This window comes from Ptiloglossa arizonensis, chromosome 13 (assembly GCF_051014685.1).
Source record: "Ptiloglossa arizonensis isolate GNS036 chromosome 13, iyPtiAriz1_principal, whole genome shotgun sequence".
Taxonomy (NCBI): domain Eukaryota; kingdom Metazoa; phylum Arthropoda; class Insecta; order Hymenoptera; family Colletidae; genus Ptiloglossa; species Ptiloglossa arizonensis.
The window spans coordinates 7048783-7073172 of record NC_135060.1 but is presented as its reverse complement, the minus strand read 5'-3'; the positions used below and the strand labels follow the sequence as shown (position 1 = coordinate 7073172).

Sequence of the window (24390 nt, the reverse complement as noted above, 5' to 3'; positions counted from 1 at the left end):
TCGTGCGCCCTTCCGGTACACGTTCGTATCGGATTTACACAGCTGGGGAGACCGCCAATGGAGGCTTCTTTCAGCCGAGTTTCAAAGAAGCTCTCAAAGGAACTCCCAGTGCTTTTGACGGTTTCGAAGTTTCTACCCTGCGGACCGGGACGAGGAGAAAGACTGTTCCGCGAAGAGTTAGCCAGAGAGCTGCTACGAAAGAAGAATGGTTCCTCCACAACCTTGATCCGAACCTCGTACATCGTCAAGTGTCTTCTCGGCCAGGACGAAAGTATGCCTCGGGAATCGTTGACGATAAAACAGATACTTTGTATTTGATACAAAGTGTTCTTGCACCGGTTACGGTTCACCATTTACGCGCTGCCGCCCTCTTCGCGTTCCCCGGGGCTTTCGTCTCTCGAAACACAAAACGTGTGTACAAGAGGCGTCGTTAATTCGAAGCTCGAAACATTCTTCGCTTCTTCGTGTCTCAAAAATTAAAGGCTAAAAGGCCGTACGTGCGTCTATTACTGGTGGTTTTTTCACACACTTTTCTTCGAGTCCGATCGTTCTCCGGTTACGTGTTCGGAATCTTGAAACTTTCGAACGCGCAAAAACGTTTTATGGTTTTTCCCCGGCAATTCTTCTTCTCCGAACTTTCCAACCTTCTTTTCCAAAGGATGGAAAGGTGTATTATTAAGCGATGTATCTACGTTTCGCGGTTCTAGAAATGTTTTCGATCGTCGAAGAAGAAACTACCACGATTCGTCAGCGAGTCGGTGGACCGCAAACACGTTGAGTCTGTTAGAAGTGAAACGAGGTGACTACGTTTACCGTTCTCTTTTAATCGATGTTTGCGCAAATCTGTAACAGTGACGCGCGTGATTACGATCTCATTGTACCGTTTCCATCTTCGCAAACCTCTCGACCGATGGAACAATAACGCGATAAACGTTTACTCTGGTTCAATTCGGACCAACGGAGCAGTCTGTTCCAAGAACTGGCCCGTTCGATTAGCAAACCGTTTCGCATGCTTTGTTACGGTGGCAATGTCGATCTTACTCTTACAGGAAATCGGAGGACCGATCTCGTTCGAGAAACTCTCCCTGAATTCATCTCCGGATCCCCGGAAAACTCAGTAGCTCGGTTTTAAAACGGATACAGTCAATTTCCGATCGTAACGAGGAACCGACAGCACTTCCGCTGATAGCATTCGTGACGCTTATTATTCCCGTCGGACGATTCGATACGAGTTTTAAAGTTGCAACACACGTGAACACCGATACCACGTATATTATGAAACAGCGGTTCCAGATTCATTGGTGAGCGACAGCTCGAGCCGAGGTATAATCTACGACAGATACGTTCGTTCTCCATTTATTTTAACGAGTGTATTTATTTTCCACCCGTCTTTGAACTTTATCCGTCACTGGTACGGATTCTCCACTGTAACGACTTTTTACGTACTTCGGATATGTATTTGTCAAGTAGGGCAAAAAATTGAGTAGACGATCACTAGGTGACTATTTACGATATTATAGCGTGATCTTTGGAAGGTTAAATTTTATTTATAAAAATATTATAGCTTCCTCATTACACATGTGTTCTGGAGAACGCAAAAAATTGAGTAGACGATCAATAGGTGACTATTTATGATACTATAGCGCGATTTTTGGAAGGTTAAATTTTATTTATAAAAATATTATTGCTTCCCTGTTACATATATGTTCTGGAGAACGCAAAAAATTGAGTAGACGATCACTAGACGACTATTTACGATTCTATAGCGCGATCATCGGGGGGTTAAACTTTATTCATAAAAGAATTATTGCTTCCCCGTCACGCGTGTATTCTAGAGAATGGTAAAATCGTGTTCCAGGACGAACCTCGTTGGGTCCGCTGCTCCGCGACGAGAACACCAATGGTAACTTGACCGACGGCGACGACGAGCTGCTGGAATCGCTGGTGAAAACCGCGACAAAAACACCAGCGACGAGGACGACGCCCAGGGAGCGCAAGAGGACCAGACACGCCGATCGTAAGTCTTGTAAGTGTGATCCCCGCACCCTGCACTTGGTCTCCTCTCTTCCGTGATGATCGATCTATCCGCGCCATGGGAGAATCGATCGTTCGATCGGCTCCGTGTCAGGGGACATTCAACGTCCATGGACGAACATATTTATGGACCGATCTCTTCCATGAACTCGTCGTGTTCTTGAATATCTTTTCGCGGTACCGATTACTCACGGTGTCTATCATCGTCAAAAACAAATATACGAAGTTTCCACGTGTAACGTAAACAGATATCCTCTCAAAAATATGTATTTCCTTTCGTGGGTATTGCAGCCTAGACCTAGACGAGATGATTTTCTCGTCGCTCGGTAATTATCTCTACTCGTAATTCGTAGATTGAACGAGGTCCGGTATTAATCGACGAATACAACGATTGTACATTTAAACATTTGAGAATTATTCGCGCATCCGTGGCCAATGATGACTTCCATTGAGAACGATTACAGGCTCACGAATCAACAATAGAAGCTATCGATACCCGTAGTGCCGCTTTCGAAGGTGAAATTAATCGATGGTTCGCGAAGACAAGGAAACGAGTATACGATCAACGTCGGGAAATCTCAACGGTTGAGCGTATTATCAGAAATTCTCGGCAATTTTCCATTCGCGCGACACCCTTCACCTTTTCAACGTGTTCTCCCACGAACTTCCAAGGGACGACACGCTCCATTACCGCGAACAAGAAACACGTTGCACGAAATCGCATTAAAATTAATGAAAAAACATCCCGGTGGATAGCGATCTCCCCCTGGGATGCAAATGCTTACGCAGTTTCATTTGTATCCTTGGGGAGGGGAAATCACCCCGTTGAAGCTGCTTTCACCCCCAGCCAGTGTTTACGAGCCGAAACGATTTTCTGCCGCGTAATTATCAACGATTTCTTCTCGTCGATTTCGGTGATTTATTTTTCGAAGCTTCGCCGGCTCCGATCCGGCTCGAAACCGTGTTCCCATGGAAGCTCGATACCCGGTACAGTTAATTGAAAAATTAACGCACGGAGAGTCTACGGTCGCGTTGCATAATTCCAAACGATTACTCGTGGAAAATCGTGTCGTGCAATCGGCCCCGAAAAGTTATCCGACATCTGCGCCACGCTCCGTTGAAAAGATAAATGGGTTTTTTCCGCGTAGCTTTGATACATCGTTTTTACGTTTGTAAACATTGACGAAGAATATTGATCTTTTAGCTACACCGAAGCAAACTGTTTCGGTAAAATATTTTCTGTGTACAAAAGATCGGTGAGGATTTAAAGTATTCTGTGTGCATAGAAGAATCAATAACGCGGTGTATCGGACATTTTCTAGTGGGAATTTAGTCGTTAATACGTAACATACTTTTTTCGATAATTGAGAAATTAGAGTATGTATATTGTCTTCACGTGTTGGGTATTTTATGGAACGATTGGTTAATTCGGAAAAGGACGAAGAGAAGAGAAGCGAGTTTGACGTTAAGAGTGTCGCGCTTTTAAAAATTCTCAATCAACTGTAATCAATGCGGAAGAGATGTACAACAAATATAAACGAACACGTAAAATGTGGAAACTTCGATGTTTCGAGACGAAGGAAAGCGAGTTTAAAAACTTGAAACACGATTTACCTCCGAAATTTTCAATCTATCGTTACATGTTCGCTCGTTGGCACTTTGTCGACGAAATATTTTACACGACTGCGAATTCGTATTGTCGTTCGAAAGATTCGGTCCGTAAATAGAGTGCCGTGACACGCCGCTCGATACACGGAAGTTTGGAGCCAAAATTCTGAACGCCAGTGATCGAGGACGACGCACAGAGCGCCGTTTCCTCGGTCGTCGTTGAACTTTTCTCAAGCACCTTATTAGCACCGATCTTCCTTCATCTTTCCTCTCAAACTCTCGAGTGTACATACTTGTGTACGTTGGTACGGAATTGGTCGATATAGGGAATAGCGATAAATAAATACGAAAGCGACAGGAGGTACACGGAGGGATACTTTCTTAAGGGGTTGACGTAGAAATTGCGCGGGTTCACAGCCGGGAGGAATATAATACACAAGTTGGCTCGAGAACGCCAAAGTTTCGCGACTATGCGTCATGTAGGTCGTGCAGCTTTTAGAATTTTTTTTTTTCAGCCAACATCTGCGCTACCATTTTTTTAAACGCCTTTTCACGAAGAGGAGAGGCTCCCCGTCAGTTTAGCAGAAGTGACATTTGCATTTTATATTGCTCCCATTCATTTTCCGGTACCAACGGTTCACAGACTCGTGGTTTTCGTCGCCAAACGCATCATCGTCTGAAAGATCTGTCAGATTTTTTCGTTCCGAGGTGAAAGCGTCGTAAAATGTTCGAGAAATACACGTACAGGTCTACCGACGTTTCAATAGGCATTCGGTGTGGGAAACGGTTAACATAAAAATATATATAAAAAAGACTACGGAACGCGCAACGTCTATTTTTCCGTACAGGGCATCCCTGTAGCCAATGATCGGCAATTGCGATAAAAATTGAACGATGCGTACAAATTCGGAGCAACGCGAGATTAAAAAATTGTTTAAATACGCTGTTGACGTCCACGTCGAGTTTATTGGAATTTTACGCGGTTTGTACGAACATCGTGGAGAACGGTGTTACATACAGAGTGATCTGAAAAAATTGACCGAAGAATATCGGTGCACGTGATAGAAAATTGGACAAAAACATATCCAATTCGTTGTATCTGGTCATCGTGTATGCAACTGAATTCACTAATTCGATCGTTGTCGAGTAAACATATCCAAAATTCTCCTTTACATATTGTCCACTTACGCTTCGCATAATTCGAACGAGAATTGATTTAACATTTGAAACTCGAAACCGTCTCGAAAGAAAATTTTTCCGGTTTCTCCGTTAATGATATTTCTCCCTTTGCTATTACACCTCGCGTAACGTAACAATACCTTTCTGAAAACGAAAGACTTTCCCAACTAATTTCAATTTTAACTCCGAGCCGTTTCGAAAGAAGATTCCTCTTTAAATATTGCTCTTCCTTTATCGCTATTTCGAAAACGGAAAAACTTTGGACAATTAATTTCAATCTTGAAACTCGAGATCGTTTCGAAGGAAAATTCCTCTTCGAAGATTGTTCTCCCTTTATTGTTCCACTGTAGAGAAATTTTATCGCGACAATACCCTGTCGATGACGCGAAACGTTGACAAGTAATTTCAATCTCCGCATCGGGGTCCGTGGACGATGAAAAATAAAAAATAAAAAAAAAAAGAAAACAAAACCCCAGGAAATACTATATGTACTTCCTTCGTTCCTGCTTACTCCACAAATACGCGCGCGCTCGAGTCTCCATCGAAATCAGCTTTGCTCGTAAATCGGATACGTCTTCGAGAATTACATCGTTCCTTGCGAATTTCCGTTCGCGAGAGTCCCGTGCAGAACCTTTTTTACCTCGTCGATCTCCGTACGCGCGCACAGATCGTAATCCCCGATGCAGGAGCACGAATCTGTTCGTAATCTTCTGGCCGAGTGCGACCAACCGCGTCGGCCTCGCGATATTTACGACAAGACCGTTCGACGCCCGATTAAACGAATCGGTGTTCTTCGATCTCGTCCGGTTTTCTTTCAATTTTTTCCATACGGTTTCCTCGACGATTCGCCGCGCATTTTTCATCGTTCGGCTCGATGGTTTCGCGCTCGCGGTTCTTCCACCAATTGAAAAAGTAATTCCACCGGTGGAGAATTCTCCTGTGGAAAATTTCTCCAAAAAAAGAACAGTTCTCAGTGGAATTTAACCAATTTTCGTAAAATTAAACAATGGAATTCGGTTGATTTTAAACGGAGTTGAATCGAATTTATTTTCCGCGAAACGTTATACCGAAATTGAATATCGTTTTATTTAATTGTAAAGTGGTTTTTGGATGCGTATGTAAAGGGCGGGGGAAAAAGTCGTGTAACCCTTTGGCAGTAACGGGGTACGATCGATGAAATGTTTATTTTCTTTTTGTATTGGAAATTGATAACGATTGTTGCAAATAATTGTGGAGTGTTTGACGAGTATTTTCTTGCTACTTGTCTCTCGTTTAATATATTAGATCGAGTTTTTAAAGCGGTCTTTAGTTGCATCTCGCTACATTGTTCAATTTAATACACGGTACGGTGTACATTTTCTTTGTTCGCGAGACAAAGACGTTATCAATCTATCAATCAGAAGTTGCATGGTATAAAAAAAAAACGGTGTATTAAACAATGTAGGCCCATATCATTGTGAGCGTCTCCCAGACGCATTAAACTGTTAAAGGGTTAATATGGTTCAATTTGTTGAGTTGTTTCCGTCTCGTTAGGTGCATCTGTATGTACAGAGTGTTTCCAAATTAGACGATCTAGCACTGGTAATGTATTCTATCTTTAAAAATAGAAACAAATATTGTAGAAACCTTGTGCGTCCAAAAATTCTTCATTAAATAGTTTGCAGCAAAAATATAATTCGCAAAGAAAGGGATATAAGTCTTGCCACAATGTGATCAAAGAGTAGAAAGAATGTTTAGAATTTTTTTATATCAATTGTATTTCCTTTTTAATATCGTTGAAGGTAATTTGTATGTTTACCATTAATCGTTCGCTATACTTTCTCTTAAAATGTCAATTACTTTCGACAAAGCTGAGTTGATATCGTTAAAAGAACCGTGCTTCGTCGATCTGTTATAATTTTTTAACAAAGCATTTTTAGGTCTACGTTTCTACTCCAATTTTCTCATTTCTATTCATAGAATACATTATCACTATCCGACCGTTTAATTTGTAAACACCTTGTACCCAGGGTGTAAAAAATAGTAGTTCAATTTAAATAACGCACAGTAATACGCTTCACAATTCGAATCACGGTGTGCTGTAAAAAATAATTCGTGTGTAAAAATTGGATGGAAAATACCCCATAACTTTCGGCTCTGAATTCGCGAATCGTAATTTACGAATTTCAACTATTCGATGATTCGTATACGGTTGCGTAATCATCGTACCACTGATGAAAGTACGATGCGCGATAAACGTAAGAAATACAGAGTAAGGTATACAACGAACGAGCGAGGAAAAGGGGGATGATTGCTACGGAAGACGAGGAATCGAGCGACGTCGAGGGAAAGTAACAATTGTCGTTGAGTTAGCATGCGTACAATTAATTCGGTAGGCGTGCTTTAAACCCGGGGAAGCAGCTCTGTCCTCGATTTCCCTTTCCCCCTCATTTCCTCCCCTTTGTCCCGAATTATCCAGTTTAAGGTGGCGTGGCAAGGGGTGTGGTGATGGCTTCGCTGTACACGCGTGTGCGTACAAATACACACACGTGCGTGTACACGTGTACACATAGAAAACGGTGGCGGTTGCTAATGAGGTGGCCTAGCGTTCTTCCCTTCCTCTTTTTTTCTGTCTGACAGTGAAGCGATCGCGTACCCGAGAGAACAACACCACACCGGAAGGGTATCAACCCTGAAGGGTCTACCGATCGTGACCGACGCGATGAAGGTTCGCTGGTTTTTTCGATTTAACAGAAGTTTTATTTTTCTTCTTCTTCTTTTCTCTCTCTTTCTCTGTTGCCCGTTTCTCTCCTCCTTTTAGAGCCGTCTTGCGTCGGAATGCGCGGTCTTTGCTTGCTTCTCTCTGTTCCGGCATGCTTTTCCGTCTGTAACATTCGGCATGCGAATATTTCATCCCTTTCACCGCATATTTGCCATTTAAACGAAATATTTTAATACGCACGTTTCCAGCCCTCGTGGAAATCATCTTTCGAGACGTTGCGTTTCGTGGAATGACTTTTCATTTTTTTGGGAGTTTCACGGTCTCGAGTTACGAGATCTGCTTGAGTATTTGTCGTGCGTGTGTTTGAGATTGCACGGGGTAAGTCGGTATAAGTAAACACCTCGAGTGAATATCTCGTGTTCGATTTTGGAGAAAAAAACGATTCAGTAGAGACGCGTTGTATTCTATGGTGCGCTTCGAAACGGAGATCATTATTTTGGCTCGTTTGGAAAGTCGTTTCGTTTTCCAAAATGGAGAGTATATCATTTAGTAAAGTGTTAATACACTCCAAAAAAAATCGTGTTTCATTTCCACAAAAACAAAAAAAAAACGAAGTGACTTTATCTTATACGATCTATTGAGGTAACAATACAAAATTTAACTTTTCTTGATGGTATGGAAATAATCGCGCCAAGATATCGACAATTACAAACTTTCAAATTCGTATTTGTTCACGATTCATTTATATTTATCCCAATTCCGTTGAATAGCTACAATTTGATCTCCAAATCGTACAAAATTCTCTCGAACAATTTTTGTTACACGATCGAGAAGGAAAAAATTACCCAAGGTGGTTATTTATAACGATTCATCCTGTACGATCGAAGTATTGGCATTTTTTTAATATTTAACGTGTTGCTTCGACGTTGGTATTGCGCTACTAATGACTCGCTACTTCTATGCACGCATTAGTACATCGAATTGCTGGGAAACGAATTTCAAGGGATTCGTTTCTCAAATAATAAACGTACCTGTTCGATCGGTTTGAAAATTGCCGAGTTCTTAGACGTTCGAGGATTCGTTTCATTTTTGACACAGCTGGGCCCGATTGCTCCCTCGTGGAATTAGGTTGCGACTATACTTTTCGAATTCACGGATTCAGGATTCGTACCAAGGGATCCGTTCCGTAGACTCTGAAATCTATCGTCGCGCGATTCAAATCGAAATGCCGAATCCGCGCGTTCTTATTCGACAGGTTAAGTAAAAAGTTTGGCCGCCGTGTGTAACCTACGCTTCCATTTCGCAAGTTTCCTCGTCTCGGAGAGGAAAGCAGCAGCGAACGCATTTACCTTGCGCGAACTTCCACCGGAATAAAGACGTTCCCCTTGTTATTAGAGCCAATTCGCGAAATGATTTTCGCAAGAGTCGTTTCGAACCATAATCGAAACTTTTCATCCGATGTTAAAATTTCTTTACGTCTCGTCGGCACAGTGGAATAAAATAGTATCGAACCAGCGATCGATAATCGATAGGGATCGTGGTACAACGTTCAATCACGAACATCGAACAATCGAAGTGTAACCGTCGAACACGATTGATTCGTTAATTATTAATAACCGCAAAACGATCGTACGAACGTACGTCGGATAACGGGCATTTAAATTTGTTTGTAAATAAAGTTGTTGCAAAAATTTCGCTGCGGAAACACGATCGCACACCGAAACGTATCATTTTTCTCGAACTCGGACTAATTATTGGTTCTCGTGATATTAAATTACTCGGAGAGATCTTATGTATTGCTGGCTCGGACAAAAACTGCGAGAAACTATCATTTTACAATTACAACTTACCGATGAATGATTGCACGTACAGACACGGTTTACCATCATCGATTAATCTCGACGACGATTCGTTGTTTAGCAATTATTCTCGTCGAGATCGCTTCATCGATCGATTGAAAAGGTATCGGAAAAAAAGACGTAATCAATTATCGTTCGACTCTTGGCATCGTTTTGCGAACGACACGGACTCTGATGTATTTATAGATATTTAGATATACAATCGGTAAAGTTTCGTGCTTCGACGATCGAGCGTCGATCGAAAAAATACAATCTGCATAAACGTTGACCGAGATCGCTACTTTTAATTTACGAAAACATTCTCGACGGTGCGTAATAAATTCTCTCATCCGGACGGTTCTTTTTTTGGTCGCGTTAAATGATCGCATGCACGTTCGGCACGCATTTAAATAAAGGGAAAGTGATAAATTGATGGAATCTTGCATTATTCAGGCAGCAACGCGCTTGACAAACACCGCTTCACGAGTATTGGATTTGCATACGTGGTAAACGATTTCAAAACCATTAACTTACAACGATTCGTCCAGGAAATGCGGCGTTACAAGACCGCGGAGGACTGAAAACGCTTCGATAAATAATAAATGTATAAAATAACAGGGACAGCGATAATTTACGGGAAGATACGTGCCCGCGGGAGCGTAACAGATTACGTCGACGTTGTATAATTACCGCGGACGCGTTAACCGAGCGTCGTAAATTTATTACCGAATATTACACGCCGCGATTTATTTTTTCCCAGTCGGTTCAAGCTCGAGGGGATCTCTCGGTAATCTAGCCGAAAAGCATCGGCTTCTTCCTGATTTTTTTCCAAAGTAATCGTCAGACATATCGGTACGGATTTTCGCACAGTCATTTATCCAAGTTTGCGCCAAACTCACGATTTTTCACGAACGAGAACAATAAAAATTACAGTTGTTGTATAATTTTCAAACGAAGCGTGTTTTGAAAAGCTGGTTCAATTTTTTTGGGTCCTTTCATAAGGAGATAAAGAGATATCTCTTGAAGATTCTCTTCGAGTTTGAAGCAAATCGGTCGTTCAGAACTCGAGGTGTACATGTCGGTTGAAAAGAGTCGTGCTCTTTTTTAAACGTTCATAACTATTTTACGAACTCGTGGAAATTCTTTTTGCACGGATATTTTCGGAGGTTGAATTGTACTTCGAGAAAATCGATCTCTCGAAGCCCGATTACGAGAGGATCTCCCTTAATCGCGGACGTTCGAAGGGAATTACAAATTACCGTGAATTCACAGAGGCGTCCGCAAGACCGACGCCCGGAAATTTCAATGAATTTCCGCGCGACGCGCGAGTCAAGAATTTATACGCGTATCCAGGAACTTAGAAAAGGCCTCCGAATCCACTTACTCGAGTTACGTAACGTCTAGCGGGGACTTACTTAGGCGCTTCCATTTCGTCGACGTGCTCCACATCGATCCAACGAGCTCTTCGCTGTTTCGTCGGACGAAATAATTGATGGGGCCACGCCTTGGTCCTCGCGAAATGATTTATCAGTTAAACGATCGATAATCGTCTACCGCGTTTCACCGCTCGTGTCCGCTTTATGACTTTCCATTTGTCTTTAACCGACGTCCGCACGAAAACCAATCGCATTTATCGTCCCTTAAAGGGACACCTCTCGTGTTTTCACCATTTTTTTCGACATTGCACGCGAGTTCGTGGAACGTCGAATCGATACGATTCCCGCCGCGAAGGAGAGAGGAAAAAAATGCATCGATAGTGAGAACCGTGACACGTTTTTCGTATTCCTGTCGAACGTACCGCAAATTTTTCCTTCCAAGCGTTCAAAGTGTGATCAATTACGAACAATGAGCAAGTTTTACGTGTCGCGAGCGCGCGACGTTCGACCGTACGTTCGTGTTCAGTTTTTCGCGTAGAAAATAGATAAAAAAAAAAAAAAAACAGCTGACGTCGCGTACGTGCGATGTCGAGTTCTCAATAGCCAATCTGGACGTCACACGCGTGCGACGCCGGTAGCTTGTTAAGAAACGAAAATATTTGTATCGCACGAATTAAACGACGTGACGTAGAAGAATATTTTTTTAGGATTGTAACGCGTCGATAGTCGAACAAATTATGGTACATTTGGAAGGTTCGAAGATATTTAAAGCCGATTATCGATAATCGAAACACGCTCCGTCCTTTTTTTTTATATTTTCAAATCATCCGCGCGATCGAATACCGTAATTCGCGGTAAAACGACGAGATATTTCTTCGAAACTGTACTCGCAAGAGACGCGTATAAATTTGTCTTTCTCTTCTTTGACATTTACAGTCGTATCGAGAGATAACAGTGCACAGATATAGTCTTTAAACGCGGAAGTATTATAATAGACGATGTGCCGTAATAACGTCGAATTTAATATCGAACGAATTTAGAGAACGACGGTTAATATGATTTCGTTGCGAAGAAAATTGAAAACAGATTGAAGGAATCATCGAAGCGGAATTACGGTAATATCCTCTCATTAAACTTACATAATACGTTACAGGATGAAAGGAACGACTCGTTCGTAGACGAGAAGATCGTTCCACGCGGCAGCTCGGTTATGTTTCGCGCTAAAATCATCGGCGAATGAAGTCATTTAGTGTAAACAGGATTTAATATTATCGGTACGGGAATCACGAAACTATTTTATGTAACGCGGCTCACGTTCGATCGTGTGTGTTTCTGTAATATTATCGTAATACAGTTTAACGTACAACGTTGATATAGCTGTCGGTACTGCTTCTTAATCATTTGGCGAAATAATTCTCCTTGTGCATTGCATAACAGGTTTCATGCACGAACCTGAGAGAATATACTGCCGATGTAGTTGGAGCTAAGGTGATCGATCTTTGCGGAGAAATCGTTGCGAGACGACACAGTAAGTTGTTTCGAATTCGGGCAAACTCTCGCAAAAAAAAAAGAAAGAAAACAAACAGAATTTCGAGCGTGGTCCGTTTAATTAATTTGAAATCTTTCTTTAATTAATTTCACCTGGAAATCACGAAAGTGGGTAACCGTCGATCGGCAGTACGCAGACATAGTGCTCTCGAACAACAAAAGGGTTCCTCGCAAAGTTTAATTTCCATGGAAATTTAAACGGGTCGAAAGTGAAGCTACGTTTTCGAGTCGATATTTCTTGCGATTTATACTTTACCGAAATTGCTGGGTTGTTCGCAATAACCTTGTTACGTAGGCTGCAATAACGTACACGTTTCGCGTCAAGTTAATCTTGCGTGACTGAGCGTGAAATATTCACACGGCGAGATTGATTCGTTTCTCTTCTTTTTAAACGGCCATAACCATATTCAACACTTACTAGAATTTATACCGCGGTTGCATCAAACGAGCAACAAGATGTACGGACAATTTTCTCGCAAATTGATGTTAGTTGGACGTCGAAATAAATTTTCATGAACTTTGAGCTCGACCTTTGGGAATTTACATAGACGTTACGAGCTTCGCTCGAGTTCAAAAATTTACTCGACCTGGAGTCGCATCGGAGCAAGTTTCTAAGAAAAATTGTTGTTCACTTACACGACGGTGAGATAAAAAAATCTAAAACAGGATTAATTCCCCAATTCATCCAGATACTCAAAAATTTACTCCCCCTGAAAATCCATCCTCTGGAAGTAAACTTCTATCGGCGGTATTAATTATTTCCCGACGTTAAGCTCGAAACGGAGTAGAATTAGTTGGAGAATTCGCCGAAATGTTAAAAATTTCGTCGATACTCGAAACCTCGCTCCGAAATCGTATCAAAGTGAAGCTTTATAGGGAACATAAATTATTTCTCTACCGTGAGATTGAGAAATCCCGAGCTCAGAGTTAGAGCAGGTCCGAGAATTCGTTTAGATATTAAACGTTTCGCCGGTGCTCGAAAATTTAACCGGCTTGAAATCGTAGCGAATCGATGTTCTATCGGTGGTATAAATTTCTCAACGGTACAGTGGCAAGATCGAAAGGTCTGGAAAGAAATTTTTCCGATATTTCTCCCGGCATATAAGTGCATACTGCACTGTTGCATCACAACGCCACTCACGGAAGCATCCGAGTAGGAAGCAGTTAACTCCAACGATTCGAATAATTCGTTCGATCTCGTTGGACGGTTTCGAGTGTAATCGAGGACCGCGTAAAAGATCGAAAAAACACCACGACTGTAAACGTCACTTTCACCGTGACGCGCGGCGTCGTTTACAAGAGCGCGCCGATCGAATCACCGTCTATCGAAGCGCGTTACCCGCATACGCTCGCTCGCTCAGCGCGCGTCCACACGCACCGAAAGAGGCATCGAGCGAGTAATTTCGTCGGTATCGATCTCCTTTCTTGTCCCGGTAAATATTTACCAAGTAGCTCGAATGGAGTACGCCCGCGAACCGACACACGATAAACACGGGACGACGGCCGTCTCGTTAATAACGTGATCACGAGGCGTCGTCGTCGTCGTGCGCGATCAGTCACGTCCCGACGCGTGCGGCACACGCGTCACGGTAAATAAATCGGCCCGCGGAAGGTCGTGTTTGCCCTAACGGTCGAAGCGCGAGCGATTTAACCGGGACAACATTAAATTGGGAGTCAACGGGCTGCGAAAATCGAACCGTTCGAACGACAGGGGATCCCCGAACAACGAAAAGAACCAACCCCCGACGATCGATTCCCCGCGAATTACTCTCGAGCATACGTCGAAAGGACAGCTCGAGAGACCGAGTTCGCGATAAGAACCCCGTGTGTCTGCTCGGTAATATTCTCGCGTTCCGTAATCGAGAAGGGAGTAGCAATTTTTGTAATTTCGTCGATCGATATTCTCAATAGCACCGGTTTGGACGATCGTGGGATGGATCACGTCCAAACCGACCCGTTACGACCTCTTGCAAATATTACGAAGGTTTTTGTTATTTCACTCGTCCTCGGTTTTCAAGAGAGCTATACCGGTGGTGTAATCGAGCGATCGAAAGTTTCTGTAAGTTGAAAAGGACACTTGGGACACAGCGAGGGTTAAGTATCGTAAACGTGACAGAAGTTGGCCACTGTGCTAAAAATGAAAGAATCACAGGGGAAAGTGTATCGGTCCGTTCGTATCGTTCGTGACGTAACTGCCTACGCCCTTACGCCGGTGGATCGTCATTATTGGTTATGTCGGGCACGCGTAGAAGTCCATTACGTGACATGGAACGCGAACGAATCGGTACGCGACAAAGCGAGATGCAAAACGTATCCGAGATGCGTTCGCGTACGTTATCGTTGCGTCGCGTTTTCTCGTGTTTCGTTTCGTTCACGTTCCTCGTCACGTGGTGGATTCGTACGCGTGCCGTATTCAACCAATAGGGACGATATTCGTGCAAGGGAGTTACCGGTTACGTCACGACCAGGTTCGTCCGTGACTTTCAGGAGAACGGTCAACATCTCGCGCGTCTACGGTGCACCGTCACGGTTTCACCGGTTGTCAATGGGAGATCGATGTCCCGTAAACTCGGGCTCTCGTAATCGATGGTGCCGCCGAACGTGTAAGCTCCCAGCTGGACTTTTCGCTCACCGATTTCACCGGTTATATAAATTCACGCGAAACGAGTTTATACGGCAGCTAGACACCGTGCGTTACTCGCGCTTTACCGTTTTCCCTAGTTGTCGTCAATGGCGATTGTCTCGTCAAACACGGACTCTCGTAATCAACGGTTACCGCCAAGTGTGCAAGTTTACGGCTCGATCATGATAGACCTTTCAATTACCGAGCCCGCCACTCGTGTCGCTACCTCTTTCGAACGAATTTATACGGCAGCTAGACACGGTGTATTACTCGCGCTTTGATGTTTTCCTAGTTGTCGCCAATGGCGATCGTATCGTAAATCTGGACTCTCGTGATCAACGACGGGACGAGTAAGTTTGCAAATTGTGACTTTTCGATCATGGACGTCGTTGGTCGTATCGTCGCTCTTTTTAAACGAATTTATACGGCGGACAGATCAACGACGTCGAAGAACGAGTTTTAATTTTCTTCGTACATCTCGTGCATCGAACTTTCAGGGATTTGCGTACCCAAGTGGCACGGATTTGAATTGGTCGAACATTCGTAATTATTTTAGCACGAATTTGTTTCGTCGATAAGAAAATGTTTCGCAGGAACGGTACTTGAATCTTCTGCAACAAAGTTACCGCTGTGACTGTAATTTTAACCCGTGTACGTTTATCAAGGTGCAACCCGAGCTTACGTTTCATTCCTTCAGGGACACGTATTATTTTATCCGAAAGAAAAATTCAAACCGATACAAACCCTCGAAATTTATCAACCTCGCGACGAGATACTTCCCTGTTCTATCATCGATAGATTCAATTACGAATATTTATTCACAATGTGGTCGATTATTTGCGTTAATATCCCCAAAGAGGTCGACACGTTCTTCGAAACACTAGAAGTCTTTCGTATCATTAGAAAACGATACGTTGTTTCGAACGAGAAGATAGTTCCCTCGGACCTAATTTTCGATTCCCTCTATCGGTCGTTCAACGAAACCTCACCGAGAAACAAATTAGATCAGTTGCACCGATATCGAGCCCCGAGGTGGTATAATATCGTTCTCCGCGAGCAACCACTTTCAAAACACGTTCTTGGTGGTGTACCGTGCTATCGATCCACTGTTTACAACCGATAATGAACCCCTAATTACCAAAAGACAACGCGAACACGGCCGCTTACCGCGCGGTAACGACCTCGGGTAAACTCGATTTTAATAATTCGACCCGATTCGCCGCGAAGGCTGACCCGAATCTCACGTTTCCCCAACAGTTGTTTCGCGATTCTCTTGTGTCTACGCTTCATCGACCACCGTGTTGTTCCGCGCTGTGGTCGTGGATACAGCTGATGGAATCCCGCGGACGAGGTTTGCGATTTTGTGTTTGGAACGCGCCAAGAATCGAGAAACTAAAATGCGCGCGGTGTTGACAAACTAAATTCGTCGGAAACGGAAATAGTCCCGATATTTTGTACAAAGGTTTTTTTGCTTTTTTTGCTTTTTCCACCGTACTTCTGGCAAACGTTTCCGAGCCGCATCGTTGTTTTCGATACACGAGATATATTTATTTCGTGCCTTTTAACAATGGAAAACCGAAGAATCTTTTCAATATTAACGTCCACGGGATTGTTTTACTCGTTTTTTTTTTCTCGTTGAACGAACGATACCATTGGCGAGATTTTTCGAGCACGTCGACGGTGAAGACAGATATGGAACACGGAGATCCGTGGTATTTCCTGTATCAAATTAGAGTATTTGAAATTCGATTAACGAACAAACTTGAGATTAAATTGGAGATCGAGAGGTTCGAAAATATCTCGTCGATTTAAGAATTGTTTTTACTCGAATTCGATAACGGAACTATGGGAAATCGTGAACTCGATATCGCGATTCCATTTTTTCTAGCGGATAAAATTTTCATTCACGTAACGGGTATTTAATTTCTGAAGTTAAATCGGCCGATGATACATCGGAGGGAAGCGTGTTGCTCGACGAGTAATCGAATAATACATTTAAATAATGCATCCGGATAGCGGGTCGCGCAAACAAAGAAATAAATATGTTCGTCGAAAAGCACGTACGTTTGCGTGTCGCGTCGGGAAATCCCGAACCGTCGAAATAATACGGAACATTTTCCAAACGTTGACAAAAAGATCGCTGAAACAATATTTCGGTAATAACGGTCATTAGGTACGCGCTTCGAAATCACTCGATTCAAAGGCCGCGGACACGCGCGATAATTTTCCAAATTCATTAACCACCATTCAGGGTTCCGGATACGAAGCCGAGATGCTCATTTATTATGTTACGCCGTCCCGGTGTTAATAACGGAACAAAGTTCCGATTAATACATATTCAATTTTCGCGCGCGACGAATCAATTTCCGCTTGATCGAACATTGTTCCTTCGAACATACCCTGCTAACAGCCTGTTTAGCGTTTGCGGTAGAATATTTAGTTGCCGAATTAAGAATCTATTGTACGATAAACAATCGTGAACGGTGCGCAAGAAATTATTCAAGAACCTGTTCTCGGGCGGACCGAATTAATTGACCGCTCAAGGACACCGAGGACCTTCCCACACTGTATCGCCTATCCCCACTTTTCCGCCTCGAATCTCTTTGCGCATTCTATACGCGCGTATTGTGTCTGAAATACAAGGTTATTGCGCACCTTAACGATAAAAGTTTCATCCGTCGTGTATTTACAACGAGACAAGCGATCTCGAACGGTTCAATTCCAGTGAACCCTCGCGATATAATAATATTTCTTTGCAGGAATACTTCTTCCGCGTTCAAATCAATTTTTCCTCGTCGTAATTCTAAATTACAATAAAGTACAAATTCAACGACGTCGATTTAAATTGTACACGGTGATCACCGGGGCCATCGACACCGTCGCGAGACAACTCCGATAAGTTAAGGGTAATCTGCAAAGTCGATAACAAATTGCGAGTAAACTACGATAGATAGTTCGGTATAAATCAATCTTTGTAAAACTCGTTCCGAGGTTTGCGAAACATCCATTACCGTTCGTTCGTCTTCGATAGAGCCGCTATGAAAGAGTTACTCGAGAACGCGCGATGAAGTCGCGGGAATCGAAAAAAAGTTCAGCTCGATTCGCGCGGCAACCAGGCCAGCTGAAACGAGAGTTGCCGCTAATTCACCGTGAATAACCAGCCTGGTATTATATTACAGGTGCGACTGTTTATGCGCAACATTTCTACCGATCTTAACAGTGCCGCGCATTGTTACCGGGTGCATATAGATCCTGTTAATTACCAGCTGTTCCCAGTGCCACGAGTTCGCGTCCGATAGACAATGAACACGGCAAGATAGGATCACGTACAAACTGACATACTTTAGACTAGTCGCGTAGATAACCGCAACAATAATTACGCTTAATTGTCTGTCGCTCTTTTCAATTTTATCGCATGCAAAAACCTGTTTTGGAATGTATACTTTGACGCGTGACGTGTTCGCTGCCTCGTTTCCTACGGACGTTCGACGAACGTTTCGTATTTGGAGAACTTTGAACACCAATGAACGCGTTTCATGTGCAATTTAACTCTTCTTTTTAAATCTACGTTCGAACACCTTCGAGCTCGTACGTTTTGTGTCTCGAGAAACTTTCTCGGAACTAGCAAGAATTTTCGGGAAAACGTGAAAACGTCCACTGAATTTTATGTACATTTGCTCAGCTTTCGATGATGATTTTCTGCCCCGTTGGAGCATCAAAGTATTGGAGTAACATCAACGTAATACCGAAATATCGTCAATATCGAAACATGAAACATACGGATGTCGAGGTATAGATTATCGATGTGTTCGCGTATTTTAGAATTTGGGATATTCGTCGATTAATATATCGGAGTATCAAGGTATTGAATAATTGCGGACATTGCGATATTTTCGAGTATTCCATATCGAGAGTCAGAGGGTACTTGATATTAGTCGGATTAGATATATCGATGGTACTGGGGTATTTCATTCTTAGTTGACGCGAATATAATGGGGGATATTGAGATAGCTGATCATTAATTGCAATTAGGTTGGTGGATAATTACAGAGTCGCATAATTATTAATCGAATCGAATATACGGTGGATATCGATGTACTCGTGATTATTAATTAAATTAGATTTATAGAAGTTACGAAGGTACACGATTATCGTTCGAACGGATAGGGGATACCGAGATACTTGGAATTATTAATTAAATTAAACGTATCGGGGTACTTAATTATCTGTCGGTGGCAATACGGTATTAAAATATTGAATCGGTGTACCGTAGTATCGAAGTAAAGAATATTCTCCGGGGTATTTAAGCACCGATGTATACGACTCATCGTGTTGTTACTTCTTCGTATAGAATATCCAATTCGAATAATAAAAGTTCTCTTTCGCTTAGTCGTCCCGGTTCTGCGGACAAACGCCTCGAAATACGAAACGTTCGAATCCTCGACATTGCCTGCAATACGTTTCACTTTGCATTCCGTTTCTATCGATTTTGTTTCCCCCCGTAACTATCAACCACGTGTAATGTGCAGTGCGTAGAACGCTGAAGAACGGCCTCTCGGAAGAGGAGAAGAAGCACATCGCCGCCTACATCAAGGGCTACTGACTGTGATAGAACTCGAACACCGTAACTCGTCCACGAGAGAGGAGGAGAAGCCAGCACGATCATCGAACCTCTGATCGAACGTTGATGACACGGCCAGAAACATCGCGATTTCACGGAGATGCAACAAACCCCCCACAACCTGACCCGAAGAAACGCAATCCTCCCAGGGAATCGCTGAGACACCAAGGTTTACACGTTAAAAGAATTATATATACATACACACATTTCTATATATATATATATATATATATTTCGATCGATCTTTCTGCGTGACGACAGAAAGCTATAGTTTTTATCAAATTCGTCATCGAGGACGAAAAAAATCGAGGCCTTCCATTCTATTTTTCCCTCGCAATGCGCGCTCTGTCGTTCGATCTTCGCTTATAGCAAAATGGAATCAACGCGACCATCGTGTAAATTGAAATCACGATTGAAATCGAATCCGATAGAATTGAATTTATTATATAGATGCATACTCGATCACGGTTAAAGTCACGAGAACACTATTTTCTAACTCGAGGTCTCGGTTCGGTTTGGACAAACGTTCGACGAGTTTCACGCGCAAGTTTGCAAAAGTGAAGCAAATTATTCGAAATACGAACGATAACGAATAACGAACAACGGTACGAACGAACAATGATACCGATGGATTTGCGGTATCCCTTTTTCCATCGTTTTTACTCGAATATCGAGATACGTTACCGGACCGTGTACCGCGTAGCCCGTTCCAATTTGGATTATTAGACGGACGTTTTCGATACACGCGTATAGAAATTCACGCGTAATCAGAGTACCGCGCAACATTAATGGTTAAACTTCGAGCGACGAATTCGTGGTGAAAAATGCACCGGGTAACAACGAAAAAGAAACATTTTAAAATTTCTATTCCGCGTGCGAGCGCATTTCTGCTGTCTGTCTGTCGGATAATCACGATCCACTATACGCAGCTTCGAGTTTTACGATTTTCGTTTTCGAAAAAATCGATAGAATTTTAGCACGATGATCGGTAAGTGTAAGAATTTTAATTTTAACTTTAACGTTCACGTTTGTCGAGGACGATATCCGACGAGAAATCTCACCACGTATTTATTCCGGTTAACGTCGGAGGTAAAACCATATTTCGCGCGTTAAATCGGTTCCTCCGCAGCCGCGTAACACTTTTTACGAAAACGAAAAACATAAACAGGTCAGGATGATCGCTCGGGCGACTTATTCGCCGAATCTCGTTCCACGGCGAGTTCTGGCAGCCTGCAAGCTGCCCGAGGAGCTTACGGGTCAACGTCACGAGCGAACGCGACGACTTTGAAACTTGTATCCTCTTCGTCTTCCACCGTGGACAAGAAAAGGAGAAATGAACAGTGGAGTAGAGGGAGAAAAACAGAAAAAAAGAGAAAACCATAGAAAATAAGACGAGAAACTTTTCAGATGCGTCTTCCAGCGGTGACAGGTTCCACGGAATAAATGCTCGCACGCGGACGGAAGGCATTTTTCAGCGAGGCTGGAATCGATTCCCTTTTGCATGTTGCATGAAATGAAAATTTCATCGGAGTTGGGTAAGCTTCTTCGTTTAAGCGCGCGCCGCGCGCTCTCGAAAGCTCGAACGACAGAGACGAAGTAACACGGACAATCGTATCAACGCGTGCCTCGAACACCACTTTGCGATCCCATCCGACCGAGAGCGAGCCGAATTTTTCTTTCGAGAATATTAACGAAGCCGCCAAGGAACACTGCGAAACTTCTCCGCGTTGGACGACGAGTCGTGGTTCCACCTAAGAATCCATATTTCTCCTAAAGGAAATCGTATCTCGACGATTACTTTTTCGCGGAGAAATCGTCGGACAATCGCGACGAAATTCGAGAGAAATTCTCCACGGGAGAAACGACGACTCGCGGTCCCGCGCCGAGAATCTATATTTTTCGTAAACGAGCAATCGAGTGTTCCGATCCGAATTATTTTTTTAGAGAAACTTAACGGAAAAACTGCGAAGGAATTTTACGGTTTCTCGCGAGCGAGCGACGAGTCGTGGTCTCGCGCAAGAATCCCTATTTTCGTTGATAGAAGTCGAGACCCTGCGAGACCGAATTATTTTGCCGTAGAAAATTGTACGAAATCCGCGAAGGAAATTGGGTAGCTTTTTTTTCCACACAGAGAACGGAATCCATATTTTTCGTAAACGAAAGAGCAGTCGAGTCTTGCGATCCACGATTTCCGTCGATGCGTAGGTAGTGAATCTGCGAACACACGTACGACGAGAACTTTTTGCTGAACGGTGCGATGATATTCGTTCGACGAGAGGAGCAACTTAATTAACTTAATTATCACCTTATTAATCGCGTAGGCGCGTGCCGTCGCGTACGCGCGATCATTGTGTAAGATTTCTGCGGAAATGATTCTTGAAATAAAATTGCAAGCAGCGGCGGCAGCAGCGGCAGCAGCAGCAGCAAGAGTGTGTTGATCGTTGATTCGGTGTTTCCCCTTTGTTCTCTATCCCGTTTACGTTTGCAGGAAACGCTCCTCGGGGCAGTAGTCGCCCCGCGTATTGGAAAATACGCGGCAAGGTAAGTGCGTGTTACGAGTATTTCGTTCCCCTACGAAAAAGAGAGAAGCACTCGAGCTCTTTCAACGAATCTTCTTTACGCGAAACGTCGAGTTCTTAGCGATCGTCGATAGATTTATATGGAATAATTTTTTCAATCGTGTACACAAAATTCTTAGATTTTTAAAGAAAGGAAGCCGTGATACGTATACGCGAAACAAGTCACGTTTATAGTATACTTTGCACAGGTGGAAACAATTTCATTAGATTCGTTTAATGACCCTCTGAGCGCTGTTGCGTTTCGTTGTGAATTTTCTTTGCGTATCACGAGAGCCTACATAAGTACAAAAGATGCGAATATTGTATTAAAATTCTCCAAACGATCAATTTTCTAATTGCATTTATTTTGATACCGTTTAACGGAAAATGAACGTAATACGGTAATAACGATACATTCATAACGATAAAGTGTCTCAATATATATCGTATTATAATTGCATTCCATATTGTGCTTCAATAATGCTCAATTAATATCCGAAGATAAAATAGGATATATGAAAATAAGGTGTATTCTTCGCCGAACATCCCGAGAATGACTTTCAGGTCTGGACGTTGATATTATTTTCCATCGAAAAAACGCTCGAACGACCAAGAGTGTATCCCGTTTGAGAAATTCTTGTAACGAGGCGAGTTACTCGTAAACGCGGGGATAATATTTTCGGTGTAACGTTCGCGCATGTACGAAAGAAACGTTCATTCGTTTCGAACGTTTTGTTTTTTAGTCGCGAGTAAATTCTGAAAATATAATGCGGACGCGCCTGCGGAACTGTAACCCGACTTGCTGCTTCACGAACGCCTGCGAATGCCGCATCGGTACAGGGTGTCTCGAAAATATCAAACGAGCCGAAAGATTTTAATCGAGAATTACACTTACGTCTAGGAAAACGAAAATATTCTTGCTGTACGAAAGTATTGTAGCGACTCGTCGCTATTTAAACGAGCGAGTATTTTTCGACGCGTGAGTCTTCATCGTTAAATATTTTTTTCACCGTCACAGGAAGCGCGGAATATTTTACGCGATTGCTCGTTTTAAATAGTTTGCCTTTTTATTTCGAGACACCCTGTATCGATCCTACATTTACCGACGTCCGACGAACCAAGCGATGACGTAAGTCGGGTTACAGTCCCGTAGGCGTTCTCGCTCGTATTTTGAAAATTGCTCCAAACCGAAAAGGAAAATACCGTTTGACACGAGTGTAAGAAAACTTCCGTATTTTCTCGCGTACGACGAGATATTAACGTTTTGCATAATTTCTACTTTTCGGTGACAAATTAATTGTGAACGAAAATGATCGAGTAGGGTGAGAAATGGAATTGTAAAATTTCCGATTATCTTTTATCGTTACGTTTTCTAGGATGTACTAATCGCGAATGGTTCTAAATATTGCCGAGAATCGTCTCTGATCACCATCGACCGTAAGTTAATAAGTAGATAAAGATTTACAGACGTTTTATTCAAAATTGTATTTAAAATTGCAGAAAATAAAAGTGTCAAAGCCTAGACCTCCGCAATCAACTTTGACGAGAAGAATTCAAACGGTTCGTTAGATTGGTACCAAAAATAGTGTTTAGAAAATTTAACAAAGATCTTGAAACGCATCGTTGGAAGTTAAAAGAATAACTCTGAGAATCTTTAAATTTTCTTCGAAAGCTACACGAAACGTTACTAGATTCTCCTCATTGGAAACGTTGCTGAAAATCAAGGATGAAAATAAAAATATCTCTCGCGTTTTCCTCGAGACCGATGGTAAAATTGACGCGTAGAAACGAACAAATTGACGTCGCAATGGACAACAATTCTCGTTTGAAAAGCTATTTTCCTTCAACTCTATCGCGACGCGATACGTACAAGCCGAAAGAAAACTCGCGTCCGAATTAAAAGTCCAGCGAGATCTACTCAACGTGGGACGTAGGAGGGAAGGGTTCGAGCGTCACTCGAATAAAACGAGTCGACTTATATAACAAACTGTGCTCGAGACACACGATTTATTATTAACCTTCGTCCAACTTTAACAACATACAATATAATGTAGTAATAAAAACGTATCAGTTAAAAAGTGTAATAATGATAGGGGGAAAGAAGATCGCGTCGATGCGATCGCCGTTCATCTCCACCACGCATCCTCGAGATTGCACCGTCCTCTTGCGATCCTCCTCCGGTCCTGGATACGTCTCTCGCGTGAAATTCGCGGCCTGAGAATGCCGGTGGGGTATGTGTGTAAGTTTACATGCGTGTACGCGTGTGTGTGTGTGTATATACGTGTATGGATTGTGCGGGGGAGA

General features: G+C 42.8%; 1 protein-coding gene across 4 annotated transcripts in view; it reads left to right on the top strand.

The window, feature by feature from the left end:
• The window catches only part of Fhos (Formin homology 2 domain containing), a 287057-nt gene extending 265100 nt beyond the window's left edge, over positions 1-21957 (top strand). For 3 of the 4 annotated variants that reach the window (XM_076325750.1, XM_076325748.1, XM_076325747.1), the window contains 2 exons: positions 1859-2026; positions 19437-21957. In XM_076325750.1, coding sequence (XP_076181865.1) covers positions 1859-2026; positions 19437-19510 — 242 coding nt within the window. In that variant the 3' untranslated portion in view covers positions 19511-21957. Of the gene's footprint in view, positions 1-1858; positions 2027-7440; positions 7529-19436 lie in introns of all 4 variants that reach the window. The other variant, XM_076325751.1, reaches the window with a different exon arrangement.
• Positions 21958-24390: the final 2433 nt, after the last annotated feature.